Source organism: Saccoglossus kowalevskii, chromosome 5, assembly GCF_978046115.1.
Source record: "Saccoglossus kowalevskii chromosome 5, keSacKowa6.1, whole genome shotgun sequence".
Taxonomy (NCBI): domain Eukaryota; kingdom Metazoa; phylum Hemichordata; class Enteropneusta; family Harrimaniidae; genus Saccoglossus; species Saccoglossus kowalevskii.
In genome coordinates, this window is record NC_140645.1 from 41,090,959 (window position 1) to 41,115,575 (window position 24,617).

Below are 24,617 nucleotides of genomic sequence, written 5' to 3' on the forward strand. Positions count from 1 at the left end.
TCTATTTCTGCTCTAAATACATTTCACAGAGTTTGTGACTTGACAAAGAGTAAAAAAGAAGACCTGCTTATTTTCACAGTAAATTAGATGTTCAAAGTATTGAAAGAATATTTTCTGTCTGAATATTTATTAGTGGTCAGTAACAGACAATGTATAGCAGTTGCTGTCATGCTATCAGTGTTTGCCGCTAATGTCAAAAGGTTGGTGGCTCACACAGCATACAAGTTGAACAAATGTTGATAGCCTGAGAGCAAAAAATGCATGGTGAGGTCATGTGTAGTTTTGATGACCCACAGAGAAATTTGTTGTTTTGTTTTAGCTTTTATCATTTTTATGTTAATCATAAAACTCAAGAAGCAGGCTTGCAGGGTCAGCATGCTCTTAAGACTTGTCAGCCCTACTGTGAAGTCCTATGCCTCTGACCTAGGGTCTGCCTTAGTTTTGAACACTGCATGCTATTGGTTAGAATGTTTGATTGACATATGTGGAACACTTACTAAGGAAAAGTGAAATATGACACATTCATATGCTAATTAAGTTACCAATATTATGTAAATCAACAACCCTATTGGGACATACAACAATGAGAAATTCTAATCACAGTTAAAAGTACATATAAAAACTAGAAGAAAAAAACCCAAATCTAGGTACCGGTACTCACTTGCACTTCAATACATCTATCTAGAAGTCCCCAGTCTTCATGTTTTTTGTACATGGCTGTAATTCTGTTAGGACACTCTGGGTGAGATCTGAAAAAGTAATAGACAGTTGTAATGAAGCGATAAAAGTGCAGGAGTTGAAACTGGTGGTCATGCGGTTGTCCCTGACCACCACATTTGTCATAGCTGCTGACTGCCCACTTGTACAACAAGGAAAATAAATACAGAAATCAACAACTATTAACACAGTCCAATGTAGAATTATATTTGCTGAAAAAACTAACAACATGTTTTTTAACAGTAACATTGTTTGAAAATCCAGATCTTAGACTTGGGCACTCATTGTGTCTCTTTACTCACACCTCTGGTCACTACCAGTATTTGCTTTTACTCTATATGCTAGCCCTTTATTATGCATATTCTTGTACTAAAGAATGGTCTTATGTAATCCATTCCTAGGCCCTTACACTGAATACTTACTTGTACCACTGGTCATAATGTGCTCCCATTCTTTCATCATATGTGATAGCAGTTCTAAAAACAAAGAAAGCAACATTTGGCTAAAATAGAAAGAATCCACATTCTAGCCACCAGAGGGCTCCCTACACCTTGGTTACCAATTCCCTCGTATGTACAGTACCACAATTGCATCCTATTACTGGAATACAATGTTTGTGATGAGCTGGCATGGTGGAGGAGATGGTTACATTTTATGGTACATAGATAATTCAGTCAAATTTACTACATAAAAATACAATGTATGTTCCAGTCACATAGTTACAACTGAAAAACTATCGAAACAATCAGCAACTGGATAACTGTAAATTTTTACACTATCTACCATCCCATTTAACATTCCCGGCATCACAGGCCATTTTTATCAAGTTTTGATTATGGGAATTACAGTAGTATTGATCTCTAAAACTACATGATAACTATATTATATACCTGTGTGGTGGGCAGTTGAGCCTCATAACAGTAAATTTACTGAGAACATCGGATACAATATCATCTTCAGGTTGTTGCTGTTCTTGTAAAGTATCGCTACTTATTTCAACTCCCACAGTTTGCCCATCACTGTCTTCATCTAGTTCTAAAAAAAAATGAAAAACATTCTAACAATGTGACTGCTGTTTCAATGATTTTGTTAAGTAAAAATTAAAGGTATGCACATAATCGTGTTTCGGACAATACGAATGCCAATGTTGTCTCTCTTGACTTGTTTTATATTTGCAAATGTAAACATACAATTTACGCATATGCAAATATCAAGTGCAAGTGGCTTTGGCCTCTCCATTGAGTCTGTTGGTTGAATGCTTTATAGTGGTCAACTTCATTTAAGATTCCAACACTAAATAAATCAATCATGGGTAATGTACACTACGCTATCAGTTTCACTGAAAACTAGAAGATTGTATTTAGGTACAAGAGGTTTAATAGTTTTCCAACTTTATATCAAGACAAGTAATGATGGTTATCTCAAGTGCATGATTGTTCTCTAAAACATTTGATGCACAAGAAATGACATGATTCAATTTCAGCCAAAACAACAGCTAGACAACAGTACAGTGGCAATAGAATTTAAAGGGCAGTGGTCAAGGCGTTATGCCTGCGCTAGCTGTGGGTCTTATATAAACAAAGATGGTAACTTTGACAGTTGCGCAGACCAACAAGTACAGACTGAGTACAGGTAGGTACCAAGTTTTAATTCGGTAATTTCTTCGGTGGTTGGTAATTAGTGCATGACCACTGCTCTTTAATAAAACATTAAACTATTACTGTTATGAATGTATAAATGGTTTTATTATTGAAGATAATTTGCAATGACTAATGTTATGAATGTCAAACATGTCTCCCAGTTAAGACCCTAAGTGAGAAATTCACAAATATTCACAATCTTTATACACTGTTTACCTTGATACTGAAAACATCTCCAGTAATTACTGTGAACTGATAAGACATCCAGAATACTCTGTATTGCACTGCAATAGAAATATGTGTTATAAAGCAATCTTAAATATCAACATTTCAAAATGCAAAGCCTCTAAAGAAAGTATTATTTCTTTGTATTGCAGAGATTTTAACAAAACAATTAAGTACATAAAACAGTAGATTGTAGTTCTTGGTCATAGCCGTTAATGTTAATAATATCTCATCAATTTGAGTGGTGTGTCATGATATATAAGAAGTGGTTGTATTTTCTAGAATGACAATTAATACCACAAAACTATGATTTCAATTGAAATGCACTTTCAACACAAAAGAAACAATAATATTTTGATTATACACACCCTCATTTAGATGTGCTTTTAATAAAACAAAAAATGGCAAAAAGCAAAAGACCTATCTTACCTATCACATGGTTTGGTTGTTTGTAAAGCAGGACAGGGTTCTCCTAATAAGGTACGTGTTACCATGGAGACACCCTCACTAACAGTGTCAAAATTGTAACCACCCTGAAGAAGAAAAAAACAACAGTTATTAGTATAATAATTTCCAAAATAGTTAGAAACTTCTCAACAACTGCAAGCATATGCATTCAGGAACTAATGAATTTAGGCGAGGGTTCTCCGAACCCGCCTATTCACAAAGTTCATACCCACCATAGACTCCGGTCAGTCAAAATGACTATTTTGAACTGTAGGCATTAATCAGCGATTCTGCCGGTGACGGAGAGATAGAATCCAGGTCAGGGGAAGCCCCATGACCTCAAGATTCTTTTACCCCTTACGTCAGGAACCCACGTGACCGAGGCCACCTGGCAGCGCCACAGGTAGCCGTCCTTCACTCTGGTTCCTTTCTCTCCGCCTCAAGGACTTAGACCAACGCGACGGAAAGAGTGGGGAGGTTGGGGGGGACCCGGAGTCTATGGTGGGTATGAACTATGTGAATAGGCGGGTTCGGAGAACCCTCGCCTAAATTCACTACGTTCAATTACCCACCATAGAATCCGGTCAGTCAAAATGACTATTTTGAACTGTAGGCAGAGTCAGACACCGATAGGTTGCGGGTTTTTCCGAGCAAACAGAAAAAAAAGGAGAATGATGAAAGACTTTCCCCCAGTCCGGGATGAAAAACAAACCCAAAAACCTAAGTTAAGACCCAAGAAGGGTGGTGTCTTACCTTGCCTGTGCTGTCCCAGAAGCAAGAAGCCAATGCTGCTGTGGTGACAGGGTTCGGTGTGCCCGAGAAAGCTAGACCCAAGCCGAACTCGGGGGTGATAAACTTGAAGTAGGACCGAAACAGTTCGCATGAGGGCGTAGGTCGACAGAAGCGAAACCTGGGAGCTTCCAGGAAGTGCTAGTGGAACAGACAATCTGCCCGCAAAAATGCAGAGACTGACTTATCGCCTATGCGCAGAGGCCCCTGCAGTCGTTCGGGCTGGGTCAGCAAACAAGGCCTGACCCGCTACGACGGGGCCTAACCTGAAGAGACCCTGCTCAATAGATTGGGTGTCTCCTAGGTAGTAGTTGATGAAGACGTTCTGCGTTCTCCAGAAGCCTGCCCTCAGAATGTGTTTGAGGGGGGCACCTGACGCTAGCACTAGTGAGTTAGCAATCGCACGGACCTCATGTTCTTGTACTTGGTATCTCTGCAAGGTCTGTGTTGAGGAGGATAGTGTATTATAGACCTCCAGTACAGTCGCAGTAATCCACCTGGGGATGGAAGTCGGGGAAACCGGCTTATCCTGCTTGTCAGGGCCGTAACACAAAAACATGTGTTTGGTTCCCCGTCTAGAAAACCTGGTACGGTTCTCGTAGCAACTCAGCGCTCGGACCGGGCAGAGAAGCAATTCCTCCTGATCCTCCGGACTGACAATATTTGCCAGCCGGGGGATGACGATCGGTTGAGGATCGTGTCCTGCAATTTGGTTCTTGGTGAGAACCCGATTCGTGTCTTAGTACAACTTGATCGCCCATAAAAGCGGCACAACCGTCCGCAAAGGATAGTGCGCGCCTAGCTTTGACCGGCGCCTACCTGAGGCGAGGGCCAGTAGGAAGACTATTTTCCACATCAAAAAATTGAGTGGTGCTGATTGGAGAGGCTCAAAAGGCAGTCTGCTTAGAGCAGACAACACAGCCGATGAGTCCCAGTTGAGCGGCTCCCTTGTATGGGGTCTTGGCGTCTGGAAAGCAGTAAATAGTCTCCTAAAAATAGGACAATCGGCTAGTCTTGTTCCCGTACGTTCTGAGTGGTGGGGGACAAGACCAACCTGTAGCCAACGCTCGCTGCGTAGAACAAACCCACTTCGTCAAACAGGTGGACGAAGGAGCCTGCTACCTAGCCAATAGAGGGATGGTATGGATCAACCTCCCTTCTGCTACACCAATCAGTGTATGCTTGTGGCCTAGAAATGTAGGCCGCGTAGGTGGGATCCCTGTTCGCCCTGGCCAGGACGTTGGCAGCCCGCTCAGATAAGGCTTTCATATGTGCGGGTCTACTGAGAGCCTCTATGCGTGTAAGTGATACCTGCTGGGCTCGTTGGTAGTGCGCCGTCTGGTTGGGACGGCAGGTCCGGTAAGTCCGGAAGCACTGTTGGCGCTTCGACTAGCCTTCCCAACAGAAGTGGAAACTAGGCCTTGCTTGGCCAATTGGGTGCAACCCATGATAATATGCGGGTGTGCACCTGTCGAAGCTTTTCTCCGGTGCCCGGTGAACTAGCGGGAAGGGAGGAAAGGCGTACACAACTAAGTGGGTCCACGGGGCTAGCAAAGTGACCCTGGCCCAGGCTCCTGGAGTCAGCAGGAGTGTTACGTACGTCGGGAGCTTGGCGTTCCGGGGTGCGGCAAAACGGTCCAACCTTGGACCGTCCCACGGCCGAAAACAGCCTAGAGGCTACCCACTGGGGTATCAGCTACTCCGTGTTCTGGAGACGGAGCCGCCCTGAAAGGGCGTCGCCAGACTGTTCCTCACCCCTGGAAGGTGGTGTGCGGTTAGCTCCACATTGTATTCCAGGCACCAAAGGAGGATTTTGCTCCGCTAGGACTGACAACGATGGGGAACGCCCCCCCCCCTCCTTCTTGAAGGAGACCACCGCTGCGTTGCCTGTGCGGAGCAGGACTCTGTGGTCTCGAACTACGGGTAGAAAGCGTGGTAGTGCTAAGTACACTGCTCGCAGTTCGAGCCGGTTGATATGGTAGTCCCGAAACTAATGCGGGGGCCATATCCTCGGGCTTATTGGCCCAATAGATGCGCTCCCCAACGCTAGGGGGAGGTATCTGTTACCAGAGTCATACCTGCGGCGAGCGGGCCCAAGGGGCTCCCCTGTCCGAGGTTGGCCAGTGACGACCACCAGGGCAGGGCTTCCTTCACTTGGTCCGAGATCGAAACCCGCCTATCTAGTTCCCATAGGAGAGCTCGGCGCTATAACAAGCGTTATACCGGGCGGCTGCGTAGTGCGGCCTGGGGAACGACCCTTCCAACCAAGGTCATCATTTCGATGATCCGTGTTAGTTCGCGGAGGGACACAAAGGGAACGCTGGCTAGGCATTCGGCTAGGCTGCCTAGCGCTAAGCAATACGCTTGAAATAGCTAAGCCAAGCATACCTCTGTGTCAAAACTCCATGCCCAGGGACACCAACTGCACGTTGGGTCGAGGTGGGACTTGTCGATTTACCAATGAGCCGAACTGGTGAAGTAAATCCCGTGTTAGCCTGACACGTTTGGCTATTACCCCTTGCCCGGGTTGTTGGTAACCGGAGGTCTGGGTACGGATTGAGGTGTACCGACATCTGGTGAAGCAGCAGCACCAACTGTTTCATCACTCTGGTTAACACGTAGGGCGCTGTGCCTAACCCGAACGGGGAGGCACCCGAGATTCGAATACTTGGCCCAGCTGGGCGATTCGAAGAAGATGGCAACTCGCTGGGTGCATCGGTACGTGCAGGTAGGCCCCGCTTAAGTCTAACGGGGCTAGCCAGTCAAAACTGTGGATGGAGAGAAGAACCCTGAATAGTGTCTCCATGTGGAACCGATCGAGGAGCACGTACTGATTCAGTCTGCCTAGGTCCAAAACTGGACGCCTGCCATTTGTAGATTTGGTACTACGAACCCATTTGGGTAGAAGCCTGGCCTTAGCCCCGGCTGATGTACCCTGTTTATGGCGTCTTTCCCCAGCAAACTGCTACTTCTTGTCTGATTGCTTCCGCCTTGCGGGAGTCCCCTGGCAGTGCCCAACAGGGGAGACACTGACGGGGGGAAAAGGAGATTTCAGCGGTATCCCGTAAACTGATGTTACCATCTGGAAAGGTCCAGGGATCGGTCACCCGTTGTCTCCAAACCGGACTACACCGGCGCAATCTGTGTTGACAGGGATATGTGGCCACGTGTTCGGCAGTTGCGAGGGGGTGTGTGCTTCCTTCCCCCATGAGGTGAGTCCCCAAGGCCAGAAGTAGTGACTAAGTTGTGACCTGGCCATTCACCGAACACGTGCCTGTCCCCCCCGGTTGCAGAGGTGAGCATCAAACATGCCTCCCCTGCTGCCGGGTAGACGTCCGCCCAGGGAGGGTGAGGAGCCACCACCTGGCTCTTACCTCCCTGGGGGCGCGCCACTACCCTCCCCTCCCATGGAAGGGTATAAGCGCTTGCCTCCTGGCTGACTCCAGCTAGCGGACAACGCCCTAGGGCATTGTGTTTTCTGTGCTTGGGGTGCCCTCCGATTGCCCATGGTAGGACTAACTGGCTAGCGGATTCAAACTGAACCCTCCGGTTCATTGCACTCCGAAGCTCCGAGACTGTACCCACCATTCCCTGAACAAAGAGGGTGGAGGAAGTCCAGTCCGCGTCACTGAGGCGGGGACGTACCCCGGCTCAGCTTGTCGGCGAAAACACGTGCGTCTAAGGCCGCGTCTCGTAGCACGGTAGTGGCCCTGGCCAAGAGCGCCAGGCGACACTAGGGGGTGTCGCATGTAGATGTGCGGTGGCCCACCAGTAAAAATGTCGCCTGGTCTAGGAGGATGGTGTGTTCTGCCTCCAAGGTCTCCAGAGTGCTGGTCACGCATAATGTGCTCAAGCAACTCTGCCCTCAGGGCTAGATGGGTCGTCTTCAATTGGAAAGGCCACCCATGGAACGCAGCTATCCCCCTTTGCCCGGTTTGCCAAATTCGTGGTACCGGGGTCTGGGGAAGGAGCCTTGGAATCCGGTTGGGGGCGTTTTGGTTTCATCCCACGCTATGGGGTCTGATCCCGAAAACACACCGACCGGGTAGCATTTGGTCCAGTGGGAAGTGTTGCCTTATGTTATCCCCACTCGGGGGCCTTAAGCATTACATCCTCCACGGCTGACCAACGCCGCCCATCAACACCGTTTGCATGTTCTGCGCCCCACTCCGCACTCAGGCGGACAGGAAGAGACTTGCCAACGGGGTTGCTTTGGATCCCGACACCCGTGATCCCATAAGCATTGAAGCAACCTTAGGTGGTTGCTTTAGGATCAAGGGTGGGGGTATATACATCGTATCACTGGGATTGATGATACTCCGCCTCACCCCAAAAGCGTGGCTCACCGAGTCATACAGATGGATGACTCTGAGGGAACGCCCGGAGTACCAGCTGTATCCGACGCGAGCGAACTGCATCTCCTTTCACTTTAATATGTGAGAGGGAGCGTATTCGACTGTGCGTCTCATGACAGGGTCGGTTCCCTCTGGGGACGCCCGTGGGTCGGTAAGAAAAGAGTCAAATCCCACAGCGGGGACCGGACACAAGGAAAAACTCGTTACCATTGTACCGTTACCGTGTGACGAGTCCTAGCTGGCTGAAAGTAGGGGGGGTCAACGTGTGCCCTGCCCTGAAAGCCCTGCCCCGAGATCAGAGACTTGGCTGCCAGCACCCCGTTGGCATTCAGTGCCCGAGGATCCAGAGAAGGACCGGGGCAATTAGCCTGGGCCTCGGCCACCCCCCAAAATAGTGGGAGAGCCGTGCCTGGGAACGGGGGTTCCCCGGAAGAGACGTGTTTGAATGCAAACATGCTTTCGTGTCTCTTCCTGCTTGCCCACCGAGGGTACACAGTGGAGACAGCTCGCTCCGACTGCGTCTGATCTACCCGGCCTGCCAGGGACGCAATTGCCCCGACAGTCCTTCGACCAAAGCCCTCAACTCGGAGGCAAACTCGGCACCGTGCGAGGAAGGGTCCACGAAGAGACCCACAACGGGCCCCATAGGAGGAAAGCCTCCAGGGGCACAGCCTCGCTGCAGCCGGTAAAATCGGGTAAAAACACCGCCTGAAAAAACAGACTGTGAGGATGCCCTCCGATCAGCGGGGGAGACCGAGAAAATATCGGTACCTCTGCCGTCGGGCCTCTTACTCGACGTCCCGGTACATGAAGTACCGGTAGCCGAGCGTGAGGACTTTCTACTCATGCAAAACACGCAACTCACTTTAACCGATTTGTTTACTGGACGCGCGACCTTGCTGTGACGCGGTCAGTGTCAGCGATTTTGATGGCTCTGAAAGAAAATCTCAGGCCTCAGAACTCCAGTGAAAAAACACGCTTTCACGCAAAAAAAACCGAAACCCACACGTAGCCACGACAAAGCATCTCGGATGCGGGTTCTATGCTGGTAGATTCTGAATAAACCACTGTACGATCGGCTCGAAAGACGAGGAGACCGGAAGAAAAAGGCAGCGAGCCTTGGAGCTGTCATTACATCGATATATTGCTAAATACATTAAAAATAAAAGACGACATGCATGAGGGAGACGAATTACAGTTGTAAAAGGTGCCGCCATGAAATCAACATGTGACTACGTAGTGGCGCCGGATTTTGATTTCTTTGCTGTGAAAAATACTACACACAAAGGGGAAAACGACACGAGGGTAAAAAAAGACAAGGAAAACCTATCCTACCAGCTACCATGTCGGATGCCGAGCAGCAGCAACAACCAAAGCTATAAATCCGGACAGGAAAAAAAGCAGGCGATCCAGCAGAGCTCGCTAGATTTCATCTCCACTCGAGGCGGAGAGAAATTAAGAGTGAAGGACGGCTACCTGTGGCGCTGCCAGGTGGCCTCGGTCACGTGGGTTCGTGACGTAAGGGGTAAAAGAATCTTGAGGTCATGGGGCTTCCCCTGACCTGGATTCTATCTCTCCGTCACCAGCAGAATCGCTGATTAATGCCTACAGTTCAAAATAGTCATTTTGACTGACCGGAGTCTATGGTGGGTAATTGAACGTAGTGAATCTAGCAGTATTTATTGATGTACATGTAGTAGTTTCAGAGAAGGTGGTTACAACCTGTAGAGCTAGGCTTATAATTATAGGGTGGTGGTCATCACATCAATCATTTACTTTGTACTGGCTTGCTAATTATTTACAGTGAAGTTTTCCCAATTTTCCCCAATAATGAATTCAGTTTTATCCAAGTCTGATTGAAATCTTGTGTAATTTTACACCATTTCTTCATGTTTGGCCAAACTTAACCTTCAGTAATTGGAACCATAGTGTATTCAGCCTTAGCAAGTGGAATATGACGTCGATAATATGACTTTTAGCGTTGCATTACACATAGATTATTCAGTCAGTGGGGCAAATAGTAATATGAAGTGAACTTATTTTGAAATTAACATTACCTCCATCACAACAGCAAGTTTTCCCTGAGCTAATGACATTAACATGGTTGTCATGACAGCAAAGCCATCAGATGATAGATTCATCTCACCCTGCATTCATTCAAAGGTAAAAATAATCATTAGTTAGTGATTATCACTGGGGTCCTAGAGAGCTACAGTGACTTTCACTGGAGTCTTAAGGAGTCCTAAATTTCACTGGGGTTGTAGGGACAGTAATTTTGATTAAATTTCTTTCTCATGAACATTCTCAAATGATCAAATCAGGAAAAATGAATGATGCAAAAGTTGTTTTCAAGCTTGGATTTGGGTTTGAGTAAATGAGTGACATTATATTCCAAAATAACATGATTTGTTAACATGAAAGTTACCTAGGGTGTCTGTTGTCACTGTACCTGATAAGGCAGTTATTTTACATTCAACAAAATGTTTTAGAGGTAAAATTAAATTTTCAAGGTTGCATACCCAAGTTTTAGTTGAGTTTCCCTACAAGAGCTAAATATGGATTGATTGATAGACAGAAAAACTGATGACCAGACAGGTTTTTAGTTGGATTATTAAGAAAATAAATGTTCTGTTTATAAGTGGTTCTGTCTGCAGAGTAGCCGTGGTGTGGTACACTTACTTTTGGATCTCCAAGTCCAGAATCAAATCCTGCTGACACCAACACAACATCAGGATCAAACTGAAATATAATATGTGCATCTTAGTTCATAATCATATTTACAGAATGAACAATTCATCTGATGATCACAGAAATTGATATTAATATTTCTGAATTAAAAAACAACCAGATAGTGAGTAGTCACTTATATGGACTCACCTGATAAGCCACTGGTAACACTATTTGATGGAATGCAGCAATATATTCTGAATCACCCATGCCAGTCTACAGATTTAATCAAAAGAAGTCATTGTCAGTGACAAAGTCCTCAATTATATCATATAGTACATATGCGAGATACATGTATGACCTAATGTGTGAAGTTTAAACTTGATTGGTTCAGATCTATGTCATAATGTTACTTGGAAATGCATTAATTTAAACTAGATGGCCACCTTTCAGCCATTTTGGATGTGCATGTGTGTTTGTCCTATAGGAAGTCTCATGTACTTGTGAAGTTTGAACTTGACTAATCCAGGCATGTTGAATATATGGATCAAGAACTGCATTTTTTGAAAAAAAATAGCTGCCAGTGGCCATTTTGAACCTAATCCAAAAAATAAATAGGAGTGCATTATGTTCAACGTACATGTATGTACCAAGTTTGAACAGAATCCATCAATGCATGACTGAGATCGGGTTCCAAAGTGGTGAAAATGTGTGAATTGAAATATTTTTTGCCTTAAAATGGCTGCCATTTGGCCATCTTGAATCAGATCGAAATTCATATGCATATGTCCGATATAATGTCTGATGTACCGGTATGTGAAAAGTTTGAACTTGATCGACACAAGCCCAAAAAGTTTGATCATACTTTTATAAGATATCCAAAAATGAGAAATTCCAACTGAAAGCTGTGACAAGAATTATAATAAGAGACACTGACTGTCAGTGATAGCAAGGTTGTAAACATGACTGAGAAGGTAAAACATACCCTCCATAAATAATATGCACATTACTTACCTTATTCCATGGTATATTGATAGTAAACCCTCTTCCTTTGCCTTTGCCAACACATTGGTAGTCGCTATCTGATAAATGTGGCCAAAATGATCCATGTTCATATCGATGAATTGAAATATACAACACACTGTACAGAAAAAAAAATATATATATTTATTCCTAAAATCAATTAATTGTGCAAAGAGTGCAAAGATTAGTTTGTATATGTACTGTACAAAGTACAGCCCAGGCTAGCCAAAGTGATGCATTAAATTGAAAAACACAACAGTCAATACGGGAGGTCAATTAAGTGATAAAGGATCCTCCTATTGCGAATCTGTGTTGCAACATGTAGTAATTTGCATAAGTAACAGAAATTTTTGTTTTTAATACTGTAAAAATCATGAAATCTATGCTAACCAATAAATACTGTAAAAATCATGAAATCTATGCTAACCAATAAATACTGTAAAAATCATGAAATCTATGCTAACCAATAAATACTGTAAAAATCATGAAATCTATGCTAACCAAGAAATACTGTAAATATTTTTTATTCCTTGGGAAACCAACAAATTGCATCTGATTTCAGATAATTCAAGGTTACTACCAGTTAATGGTGATGTCAGCAAAACCAAATTTACATCTTTGTTAATAAATATGTTTTTTTCCCTTATTATTTTCTTTTAAGTTAACAAAATAAATATAAATAATAATTCAATAACCACTATCTTATTCTTCATATATATATATATATTAATTATGGTGTTGAAGAAAGATAAGGTAAATAGGGGGCCAAAAAAAAGCTTGCACTCCAAAGTACTGACTCAGAGGTACTATAGTATTATAATATCAAAATAGGATAAACAGAATACATATAAATATAGAAATTTAGAAAACTAAGTATATTCTGCTAAAAGTGGTCATTGTATCTCGTCCTGTTTTATATGAAACCCATAGTGATGTATACAACACATATAAAATACATTGTTTACATGAAATTCAAATACATGCTGCGTGACGATCATTGCCCTATGACAGCTTTTTTTGAAATACCATGGTGAGTTTATCAAACGAATCCTAGTTGAAATATTATGCCATATTTTAACACTAGAATAAAGAAATTAATAACTGATATTATTATACATCTGTCACCGTAACGCCATAAGTTATAGCGTGCCGCAATTTTGCTGTATTTTACTGGGTATTTTCATCCTACCATATAAGGAAATGCGATTTCCAAATATTGAATGATTACATGCATAAGTACATGTATGCACTCATACAGTACGCTGTCGTATCGATCTCCCCTGCGCGTCGGTCGATACTGCCGCTGTACTGTCTTCGTGCATACTTTGAGGTATCTTCCTAGTAATCTAATATTATTTAACTGACAAGAGTAGAATAATTTGTTGTGATTTGTGATAATATATAGAATACTTTTCTGACAAGTAAGATAAGAAATCTAAGGGTGTGATGTACTCTAATCTGAATCCCACACTAAGTTATCATAACATACCTTGGATCTTCCTCAAAAAGATACTGAGTACCTTGTCCATGGTGTATATCCCAGTCAACTATCAGCACTCTAGTAAGACATACACAGTAATGATTTCACATGATTTAAAAATGAAGTCAAATTATGTTACTGACTAGTATGGTAATAAGTCATGTAACATACATGTACACTGACAGCATAATGTACCATACAAATAGCTCGTGAAAGAAAGTCAATAAAAACAAATCATTTCTAATTATCTACTGGTGCTGTTCAGATATGCATAGTATTAACATCCTAACATTTCAACCAATATTGCTCCTTTTGTAGCTCAATTTGTAGGTCATTTTGGGTCAATAGCACATGGAATAACCAGTATGAACAAAATACACAAAAAACTCAGCTCATACAAACAATGTTACCAAACATACCAGGATGTATTATGCTCAACTTTGAGACATAAAATGATATATATTAATAATATGTTTTGCATTTTTAAAATTTTGACTATATACATATTAAATTTCATTCTTATTCTTACCTATTTGCATTACAATGGTGTCTAGCATGATAGGCAGCCAATGCAACATTATTAAAATATGAATAACCACAAGCAATATCACACTGGGCATGATGACCTGGAGGTCTGAAAAAATATGCATAAATTAAATGGACATCATACAAGGCAATATTACATAAGATGAGAACCTTGAGGACTACCGTAAATAAATAATGATCTGGAGGACTAAACAAATAATGACCTGGAGGACTAAACAAATAATGACCTGGAGGACTAAAGAAATAATCAAAGAAAGCTTAGAAAGAACTCCCGTGTGCTGAGAGTATTGGAGACACATTCAAAATTAATTCAAAATTAAAACTATGCAAATTAGGTAACTAATATGAACAGATTTAAGTGTAAAACTAATAAGGTCTGCACAATGTAAAGTTTCATTGAAATATGATTAGAACCAAAATAATATTAATTATTATGCTAATTAGAGAATTAATATGAACAGATTTTAACCCAAAATTAATCAGGCTGTCTATTGTCCTAGAGCACTTATGTACCAAGTTTTATTCAAATGTGATGATCAATACTTGAGATATCAGTATTAATTAATTATATTAATTAGGTGATTAAGAAGCATAAATATTTACCAAAAACTAATATGGTGTATAGTCCTAGGTTCATTGAAATGTGATGGGTACTCTTTAAAAGTTTCATTGAAATCCAATGAGTGGCTTTTAGACATCAGTGCAACAGCCATAGAACAGCAAAAAATTAACTAATTATGCAAATTAGGTAATTAATAGGCACAATTATTTATCCCAAAATTAATCAGGTCTCTGCAGTCCTAGAATATCTATGTAACAAGTCTCAATGAAATGTGATGATTAGTACTTGAGATATCAGGTGAAAAGCTGAAAATTAACTAATTATGCTAATAAGGTGATTAATATGCACAAATATTTATCCAAAAACTAATTAGGTCTCTGCACAGTCCTCAAGTAACTATGTACCAAGTTTCATTGAAACATGATCATTACTACTTGAAATATCAAAAGCTGAAAATTAATTAATTATGCAAATTAGGTAATTAATATGTACTGATATTACCCTAAAAACTATCAGGTCTGTGCAGTGTCATATGACATCTATGTCCCAAATTTTATTGACATGTTATGATTAGTACTTGAGATATCAGTGAAAAAGCCCAAAATTGATTAATCATTATGTAAATTAGGTAATTAATAATATTAACAGATTTTTACCCAAAAATAATCAAATCTGCGCATTAGTTCAGAGCATCCATGTGCCAAGTTTCATTGAAATCCAATGAATGGTTCTTCAAAAATCAGTGAAACAGTCATAGAACAGCTTAAAATCAGTTAATTATCATGCAAATTAGGTAATTAATATTCATAGATTTTTACCCAAAACTAATCAAATCTGCGTATTGGTTCAGAGGATCCATGTGCCAAGTTTCACCAAAATCCAATGAGTGGTTCTTCAAATATCAGTGGAACAGTCATGGAACAGCTTGAAATCAGTTAATTATCATTCAAATTAGGTAATTAATATTCATAGATTTTTACCCAAAACTAATCAAATCTGCGCACTAGTTCAGAGCATCCATGTGCCAAGTTTTATCAAAATCCAATGAGTGGTTCTTCAGATATCAGTGGAACAGTCTTGGAACAGCTAAAAATCAGCTAATTATCATGCAAATTAGGTAATTAATATTCATAGATTTTTACCAAAACCTAATCAACTCTGCGCATCATCCCAGAGCATCTATGTACCAAGTTTCACGAAAATTTGATTAGTGGTTCTTGAGATAACGGTGGAACAAAAAAAGTGACATACATACATACATACATACATACAGACATACAGACAGGGTAACTGCAAAGACTCCCTTTTGTGCTTCACACGGGAGTCAAAAACCTGGAGGTCATTATCTTGTGTAATATTGCCTTTATATATATATAAATTAGATGGTTGTCACACACATTTTGCATGATACAAAGTCAACAATAAAATTACAAACATTTCTGTTTGATCATCTCATGAACAGGGCTTGATATCAAGGGATCAGCAAACACCTTAGGGGATTAATGACAACAGGGGAATATCATATTGGGCAATATCACAATCATTAGCAACAAGTTAATAAACTAGGAATGAATAATCATTGCAAAATAAATAAAGTAGACTCACCGTGTTAAAGCAATACCATTTCTAATCTGTAAGTAAATAAAATCGCTGTAAATTAATGAAACAGCAAAATATGCACTGAATAATAATGCATTTTCTAAAAGCTTTAGTGATACATTATGTAAAATCACATGTTTATAGACATTATAATCATGGTTGTTACATTTTTTACATTCATGTACAACTCAAATTCAAGCAAAAACTATAATGCTTACTTTTCCTGATAAAATGTGTTCCACCAGTGTTATGGCACTTCCTGCAGCAAATGATCCACACTCAAAGGAATCCTGTGAAAATTAAATTTTGTTATCATATCACTAGCGTACTGATAGTTGAACAAAGTAAAACAGACAATGGGCTTAGTTCTCGAATTAGAGTAAATATTGGACATCTCATAAAAAATCACTACTCTGTGTGACAAAGATGCTGTCAATGTTTATGTGCACTGAGGACAGAAACTTTACACAGGGCCGACAGTTTTTACATCCCTTATGACTGACTGTCATATTCCCAACCATAAATGCTGCAAGCATGACAAATAAGCACTATGTACCAGGGATGAATGGAAGCCAAAATCTATTTGATGCTGGGTGGAAACACTGGCCATTAAAGCGAAGAAGTTGTCACCTGTGTGTGTGCAGGAATTATGTCATAAGCAATGATAACATGCTAAAAACACAGTCTCTTGAGTAGACGCGTATTTATGAACAATGAGACACTATGGCCGTCGACCACATGTGCAGGTATTGACTTTTTCATTTTAAGCCACTCATATGATAAATTAAGACTGAATACCAATAATTGCACAAAGGATCCAAAAACATTAAATATTTGAAACCCTTTTCTTATAATGGTATTATGGAAATAAAATTTATAATACACAATCTTGGTGTCAACTAGGCCCAACCAAACACAAACCCATGCATTTGTAAATCTTGCGTAAGGTTTTCCTTAAATTTTAGTCATATTACTTAGTAAATAAAACTCTCAAGGTCATCATTATGCAGCATGTACTTGAATTGCATGTAATTAACTCTATATTTTACACACATTATTGTCACATGGAACCCACGTCCAGTATTTAACAAGTCATGATGACAGTGAAACTTGATTATGATTGTCTACAGTATAAACTGACTCAACTTACTTTACTAAATGCAATGGAATCATAATTATCACTTAATGTTTTCAACTCATCCACTGACATATCTGCTGTCTTTTTCATAATGTCAATATGTTCAGCACTGGAATAAATAAACAAATGCAGTTAGTTGTACAATCAGATATATTAGTACTATCATATGTAGTACCGGGTATTAACAAATCCCGCATGTACATGTATATTCCTGATAGGTAGAGTTTCAAATCTGACACATGGATACATTTTCAGTTTTTGTTAAAGATGAAGGATTTCTATATAAATGCTGTACAGGCAAGTTGCCGCAACATAGTTTTGATTTCTGATGTTGCAAACTATGTTAGTGACAATGTTACCAGAATATTTTCTGGGATGGGTTCCTCTCCACTGCAATGTACATTCAACATAGGGATCTAACCTTAACAAAGCTGTACCATGTCATAGCAACAGTCTCTGCATAACCGCAAAGTGCCACTTCTACTCTTTATACTGACAAATCTAGATGGGTTTTATCAGAATGTTATAAATATTTCCTACTTACCTATGAAGATACAGGAGTTCTTCATCAGTTGCCATCCTGGACTAGAAAGACAGTGAGAGAAGAGATCAGTTAATATGGTGGTCATGGTACAATACATGCTTCAGATAGTGAACCCTTGCACACAAGAAATGGTAGATTGTTGATAACATTTGTCACAATTACGCAATGTGTACACATCCACAGAACAATTTCTAAGTGTTGCATAGATCAGAGTGTACAGGTTTATCTGTAGGTAAATTAAATGACTTGAGATCTACTGTCTGTTTTTTGAACTGCCACAGAGTCCATCCTCTCCAGATCAATTGTCACATATACTTGCTATGTGGAGCATAGTGGGTTGTGGAGAAATCGAAAAGTTTATCAACACAAATCTTGCACATACATGGCACAACAACCACTGCCCTTTAAATGTTAAGATTGATAACTATGATATGACAGAATACCATCACCCGACTTGACGTTTGTTGGGCATGTAAACTATTTATTTATGTGGTATGCCCAGTATGGGTTATGACACAAATCAGCTTACATTTTCTCTTTGCCTCAGTATGCCAACTAAGACTACCGTACCAGAAGTTAAGCGAATCGGTCTCCACTACTTTGAAAAACTTCCTGTACACATATAAGTAGGTTTTTGGGTCAAATATTTTCTCTCTTCTTTCTTGGTGTTTGATTAACAGATTTCAATGGATACGTACCGGTATTTCAATGGATACGTATCGGTATTTCAATGGATACGTACCGGTATTTCAATGGATACGTACCGGTATTTCAATGGATACGTACCGGTATTTCAATGGATACGTACCGGTATTTCAATGGATACGTACCGGTATTTCAATGGATACGTACCGGTATTTCAATGGATACGTACCGGTATTTCAATGGATACGTACCGGTATTTCAATGGATACGTACCGGTATTTCAATGGATACGTACCGGTATTTCAATGGATACGTACCGGTATTTCAATGGATACGTACCGGTATTTCAATGGATACGTACCGGTATTTCAATGGATACGTACCGGTTTTTCAATGGATACGTACCGGTATTTCAATGGATACGTACCGGTATTTCTATGGATACGTACCTGTATTTCAATGGATACGTACTGGTATTTCAATGGATACGTACCGGTATTTCAATGGATACGTATCGGTATTTCTATGGATACGTACCGGTATTTCTATACACTGGTCCACCAATTTCTCCTTCTTCAGTGCTTCATAACAGACACTGATTCTCTGTGGATTTTCTGATTTACCTGGTTCACTATGAAATAAAGATTTATAAAACTAAAATATTGATTCTTGTTTGTTATTTACTACATAGAGGTTGAATGCCATCACAGATGTTGTCCCATATAATCAAATCTGTATAGGCCAAATAACATGCATGACAAACATAACCCTTTCATTTTTGAGGCAGAGAGGGGGGGGGAGGGTTCAATGACATTTTCCACTTGGTACATATCTGCCAACAACAATGTCATATATAAATTTTTAAACTGTGTAATTTGAAACATCACAACTTGAAGCTGGTTGAAATGAATGTGAGTTATGATGAACAATGCTGAATCACAGTTCTTGGTCAGAAAAACTAGACAAAATAGTTTAAACTTTTTTGCTGAAATTCTTTTTTTTCAAATCCTTGGCGTGTAATATTTTTACCCTAATAAATAGGCATGCAACATTTTTTTCTGTTATTGATCTCTGCAGAATATTTTTTTTATGATTTTTTTTTTTAATTCTGCCATTGCCACCCAGCCCCCAAACAAATACAACAATTGTATGACAAAAAAGTATGATTAAAAAGTATGATTAAAATTAAAAAAAAAAAAAGAAGATTTTAGATAGAAGGATAAGCATGTGAGAACTAGATTTCATCATATAGAAAAACAATTTCAGAATGCAATGTTTGAAATGACAGTTTTGTTGGCCATGAAATAATTCTTTAGCTGACCTTTGCAATTTGTCACATGACTTGCGATTCATAAGCGCCCTCTTTGGTAGGGGTTTTGCTCCAGATGAGGTAGACTTTGAAAGCCTTGAAAGTAATATCATTTGACAATCTAGACCAGTAAAATATTTGCCCATAAAAGTGACCTCATATTCTTTGATTAATATTGCTAGAATATACTGTATCTGAGTAGTATGTAACTCCCTCCCCTGTCCCCAACACTCTAGCTCACCTACTCCCTGCCCAAATACTCTCCTCCCCAGCTCCAAATACCTGATTAAAAATATATACATTACCACTCATATGGAATAGTGTGCTTTAAAAATACTGGATCATATACCAAACCAGTTCTAGAAAAAAACGATACAAAATCAAAAATATATATAGTTAATGTATGTCCTTTCATACTTTAATTTTTGCAAAATTGTAATCTCACTTTGTATCATATCCAGAATCCCAAAACTTGAACTTCACAGAGACATCAAAGGCCTTGATGCCCAATGGGTTTGTCTTTATTATTCCTATGTGCTAAGACCATTTTATAAATTTGGGTCTTCAAAGTTCAAGCCCCGGAATATCTACCACGGATTATTATTATCATGATGAATAATTCTAAAATCAGATTGCAGCATTGAAGCTGGCATGTACTGATGGTTGTGGTGTTTAATCACCAAATCAAGCACAGTTTCCATTGTTACAGTCACTTTACTTTACACTGTCTATATTTGATCACAAGATTCTGTTGGATAAGATTTCTCATGAACAATACAAACGCCAAAACACTTTTATGGTGCTTCAGGGGTCAGTGAAAAGTTTTTTGCAGATTATAAAGTGGAAATACAAGTATAAGAATTAACATTTATTGAAAGTGACAATAACTGTAACTATCAATCTTTTTTCTCTGAGTTTTAGTTTTAATGAAACATTTCCTTTATCATCAGTGCCAATTTGTAAAAGCAAGTGTCTAAAGGTGAACACTGAAAGCATAGAATATACAGTATATATCAAGTTTGTCTTTTAAATCCTGATGGCTGTGAGGCTGCGTCCAGGACTCCAGAGGGTGCCATCCATTAAAATTTAATTTTGTCTGATGAACCTCAGAATTATGGTTCAAAATGACAACTTTGCGGGGGCCCTGGGCAAAATGTCAAATATGTTGCCATCATGAGAGGCTAAGCCTCTGACTGCCTCTCACAGATGATTTTATGTGTCATTTCCTATAATCGTGTGTTGTGCGTTATAATTTTCTATGGTTCGCATGGTGATTTCAACAAAATGGCAGCTACTCAAGTTTTTACATTGCAATTTATGTGACAATGACCATGTGTCAGTCACTTTGCTCATTTACACATAGTGTAGTATGGGCTGATGTCAGTGTTTTAAACATATATGATGCAGGTGATTACAAAAATAAATATGTACACTGTGCATCTGCTCTTTCAATCCCCAATTAGAATTTCAGTTTGGGAAAAACAAAAGTTTAAACAATAATAGCCTCTATTAGTTGAACCATCAGATTTTTGCTAAACCAATGGAGGATACTTACCCCACAGCAGATGGCGGTGGACAGTCACTAAACGTCTGTAAAACAAAAGTAAATAAAAACGCAAGGTTGTATTTTTGTAGTGTTCACTCTAGTAGCAAAATGCATGGAACACAAGTGAACAGGGTAAACCAATATCGACCAGACTCAATTTAACTCTGAGGGCAGGTTTTGACCAAGAGTTCCATGATTAGATAAGAGACGTGTGAACAAGATTTTTCCAAATGGAGATGCCATGATGGTGAGTGTGCAGCTGACCATGTACCACAGAAGTCAAACCCATAATCTTCATAATGCTGAGTTGGTCTATATGATTATCACGCCCTTTAAAGGGCGGTGGTTGTCGTGCAGCACATATTCGAATTTCATGTAAAACAAACTATGTACTTGTAAATGTTGCTATGAGTTCCATATTCAAACAGAATGCAGTGTGACAACCACTGCTCTTTAATTCTATCCATTGTGGAATATAATTTGGTCAAGAATGCAACATACAAATGAAAACCCACTAGGCTTGTTTCCAAAATATTACTCACAGAACTGTCAAAAGTTTCAATGAAAACAGATTTCAGAAGTTTGGGGAAATCACATGAAATTTTAAATCGTTAAAAAAATAATCATATTTGCATACAGTAATTTCACTGCTGTGATATGTGACCATTTCTCTGAATTTTTATTTCAAATGTTCGCGTTTTTTTTTTTTATTACTGGTACAAGAAGAAAATAACTACCTTTTCTGGTTTTGGAGTAGATTGTGTCACATCATCACTACTTTTTGCTGTTACTGATTTCATTGCTTCTCGTCCTTTCTTTTTCAGCTCCTGCAGAGTAGGGTGACTTCTCTTTTTCTCTTTCTCCCCACCAACTCTGCTTTTCTCCTCATCCTTGACCTCTTTCTCTTTTTTCTTCTTAGTCGATGAGACACTCATTCTGTTGATGTTTTCGAGAAACAAGTTCTGATGTTACAAAAAACTGATGAATAAAATAAAAGGATCGGGTACACTCATAACAATATTTATAATAAATGGAATGTAACATTTGTATTCATATGGTCCCTTTGATTACAGGATAGCTCAAGTTTCACTAGTGCAAATGTCATTCAATGTCAAAAACAATTTAGGCCATATAACCTCACTGATGACTTTTTGCAGTGATATTGATTCTTGATGATGAAACATCAAAGCAGGAGCAAAAAAAAATAAGGAGAAAATTTATAAACCATCATATAACTGGGATTTGGGAAATCTTGTTGTTAAGGTTTACATTGTGAAGCACACACAAATAGTGATGACATTTATGATTAGACAACCACATAATGAATTGTCTTTTCGCTAACCTGATGGAATGACTCAAAATGACTTGTACAATTCATTCATTCACGTGTAATAAATATTATTGCTTTTTTTTTAAAACAGTTCAAAGAATTCCTTTTTTATCCTCCATACCTAGATCTACACAATCAGAGTAATAAAATAGAAAACACTACATTTTTTTGAGAGAAAAAAAAAACTGAACTGTGAAAATTGCAGTTGAATTATCTAAGCATACCAGTACATGTATACTACACAAGGCCGGATTTGTTTCGTTGAAAACTTCATTCAACAAACAAGCTGCTCTCTGATTGGTGTGACTGTTAGATGTTAGGGTTTGGTAGCCAATCAGGCACAATCTTTTAAGTAGCTTAGTTATTAAGGTTGGTTGACAAAAATCACCTCGATGTTAAACACTCACGGTGTGGCAACTTGTTTTTATCGGCGTGTGTCAGCCAATCATTGAACTAATACAATATCTGAAACGGAACAGGAAAGTGCCAAAAGTCTCGGAAAGTAACCAGCCATGGTCAGTGAAATTTGGGAGTATGCATGATAATTCAAACTGATCTAATGTTCGTCTCAAGTATCAGTTCATCTCAAAACAGAATCCGAAATTATGAAGCTCAATAATAAATATATAAATAAATAAATCATGCAACAACACTGATAATCGGAAACGAGAGCGAACACGAACTGAATCTACCGCTACCTACATACATACATGTACAACTAAAAGAACCACATACAATGTGACAGTGACTATTTTAGATACTCACGTGAATTTAAGCCGTCACTGTACTCATACAAGTTAGATCCATGCAAAGAAGGGGACAATTTGACACAAATAAACAGATCACTCCGACTCTTGCACTAGTTTTCGAGTCACGAGCGGACGTACAGCAGGTTTTTGAGGTCAACAATTGACCTTTAGCAGTGTCTATACACAGTTCGACGCTAGAGGGCGATCGAAGTACGGCAAAAAGCGATGTTTTCAGGCTCACCATGATAAGTTTAAACATATGTATTAGCAATATTATGCAAATTAATTTGAACATCGTGTTTCAATCAGTATGAACAATTATAAATATTAAAACCGTTTTTTCAGTGATTTTTTTTTTTAACTCAGTGACTTTTTTTTTCAGTACTACACAGTTCTTATCTGATATGCGTTTCCCGTGGGAGGACTTGAATTCTTGGTACACATTGCTTTTTAAAAAGTAAAAGAATATTAAAAGCAGCCCCTAGTTGCAAAGAGATTCTCCTAGAATTCTGAATGTTGTGTATAATGAAATACGAATTCACTTTGGAGTTTCGCAGGGGAGATTCACAAGAGAATTAAGACATTAAGATTGTAAAATAACTTTTCTTTGCGCTTAATTTATCATTTTGCAAAAAAATACCTTTATTTTGTTTTGTTTTTCTATTTTAATAATCCTAAACTAAATGCGTAGAAATACTAACTATTTCTAAAATCACCCATAATACGTATTTGTATTGCAGCATACTTACCAAATTCCAATTCAAGTGTCATGATAATTGTTTTTTTAAAAAGGACAGAAAAAGCTCAAGAAAATAAAAAATAATAAAAACTTACACAGTTTTTCTGCCGTCTCCGTTCCCGTGCTCGAAGCTCCCATCGAGGTAGACGACTCATTTGCGGCAACAAACAGACACGGCAACTATATACACGAGTTACAAAGACTCGGGGATAACGAGTCCACCAACTCGGTACTATTTGAAGGTGTATGGTTGCACTTTACGGAACGTTTTGTTGGAAGATAGTGCACATACTGTATGTTTTATTTTAGTGAAAATTTAGGGGATATACAGCTTAATTGTCTGTTTTTACCTTTCTATTATAATGATTTTATTCTTTATTGTAATTCTATCTATATCTAAACAGAGAAGTTATTATTATTATTATTATTATTATTATTATTATTATTATTATTATTATTATTATTATTATTATTATTATTATTATTATTATTATTACTGTTACTGTACAGCAGATTTCACTTTTCATTTTAACGGCATATAATAAATACTCGTATATCGTCAACAAC

The 24,617-nt window shown here is 39.4% G+C and overlaps 1 protein-coding gene across 1 annotated transcript in view; it reads right to left on the minus strand.

The window, feature by feature from the left end:
* Positions 1-23,493, minus strand: part of LOC102803980 (protein deacetylase HDAC6-like) — a 32,404-nt gene extending 8,911 nt beyond the window's left edge. The window contains exons 1-20 of the mRNA XM_085499425.1: positions 23,328-23,493; positions 21,970-22,168; positions 21,242-21,276; positions 19,992-20,045; positions 18,915-19,008; positions 17,733-17,773; positions 17,201-17,297; positions 16,269-16,340; positions 16,057-16,082; positions 13,873-13,977; positions 13,353-13,421; positions 11,855-11,981; positions 11,051-11,116; positions 10,853-10,912; positions 10,231-10,320; positions 3,012-3,115; positions 2,574-2,641; positions 1,608-1,752; positions 1,140-1,193; positions 662-749 (exon numbers count right to left, since the gene is read on the minus strand). Of these exons, the coding sequence (XP_085355551.1) occupies positions 662-749; positions 1,140-1,193; positions 1,608-1,752; positions 2,574-2,641; positions 3,012-3,115; positions 10,231-10,320; positions 10,853-10,912; positions 11,051-11,116; positions 11,855-11,981; positions 13,353-13,421; positions 13,873-13,977; positions 16,057-16,082; positions 16,269-16,340; positions 17,201-17,297; positions 17,733-17,773; positions 18,915-19,008; positions 19,992-20,045; positions 21,242-21,276; positions 21,970-22,167 (1,593 nt within the window). The 5' untranslated portion in view covers position 22,168; positions 23,328-23,493. The remainder of the gene's footprint in view (positions 1-661; positions 750-1,139; positions 1,194-1,607; positions 1,753-2,573; positions 2,642-3,011; positions 3,116-10,230; positions 10,321-10,852; positions 10,913-11,050; positions 11,117-11,854; positions 11,982-13,352; positions 13,422-13,872; positions 13,978-16,056; positions 16,083-16,268; positions 16,341-17,200; positions 17,298-17,732; positions 17,774-18,914; positions 19,009-19,991; positions 20,046-21,241; positions 21,277-21,969; positions 22,169-23,327) is intronic.
* Positions 23,494-24,617: the final 1,124 nt, after the last annotated feature.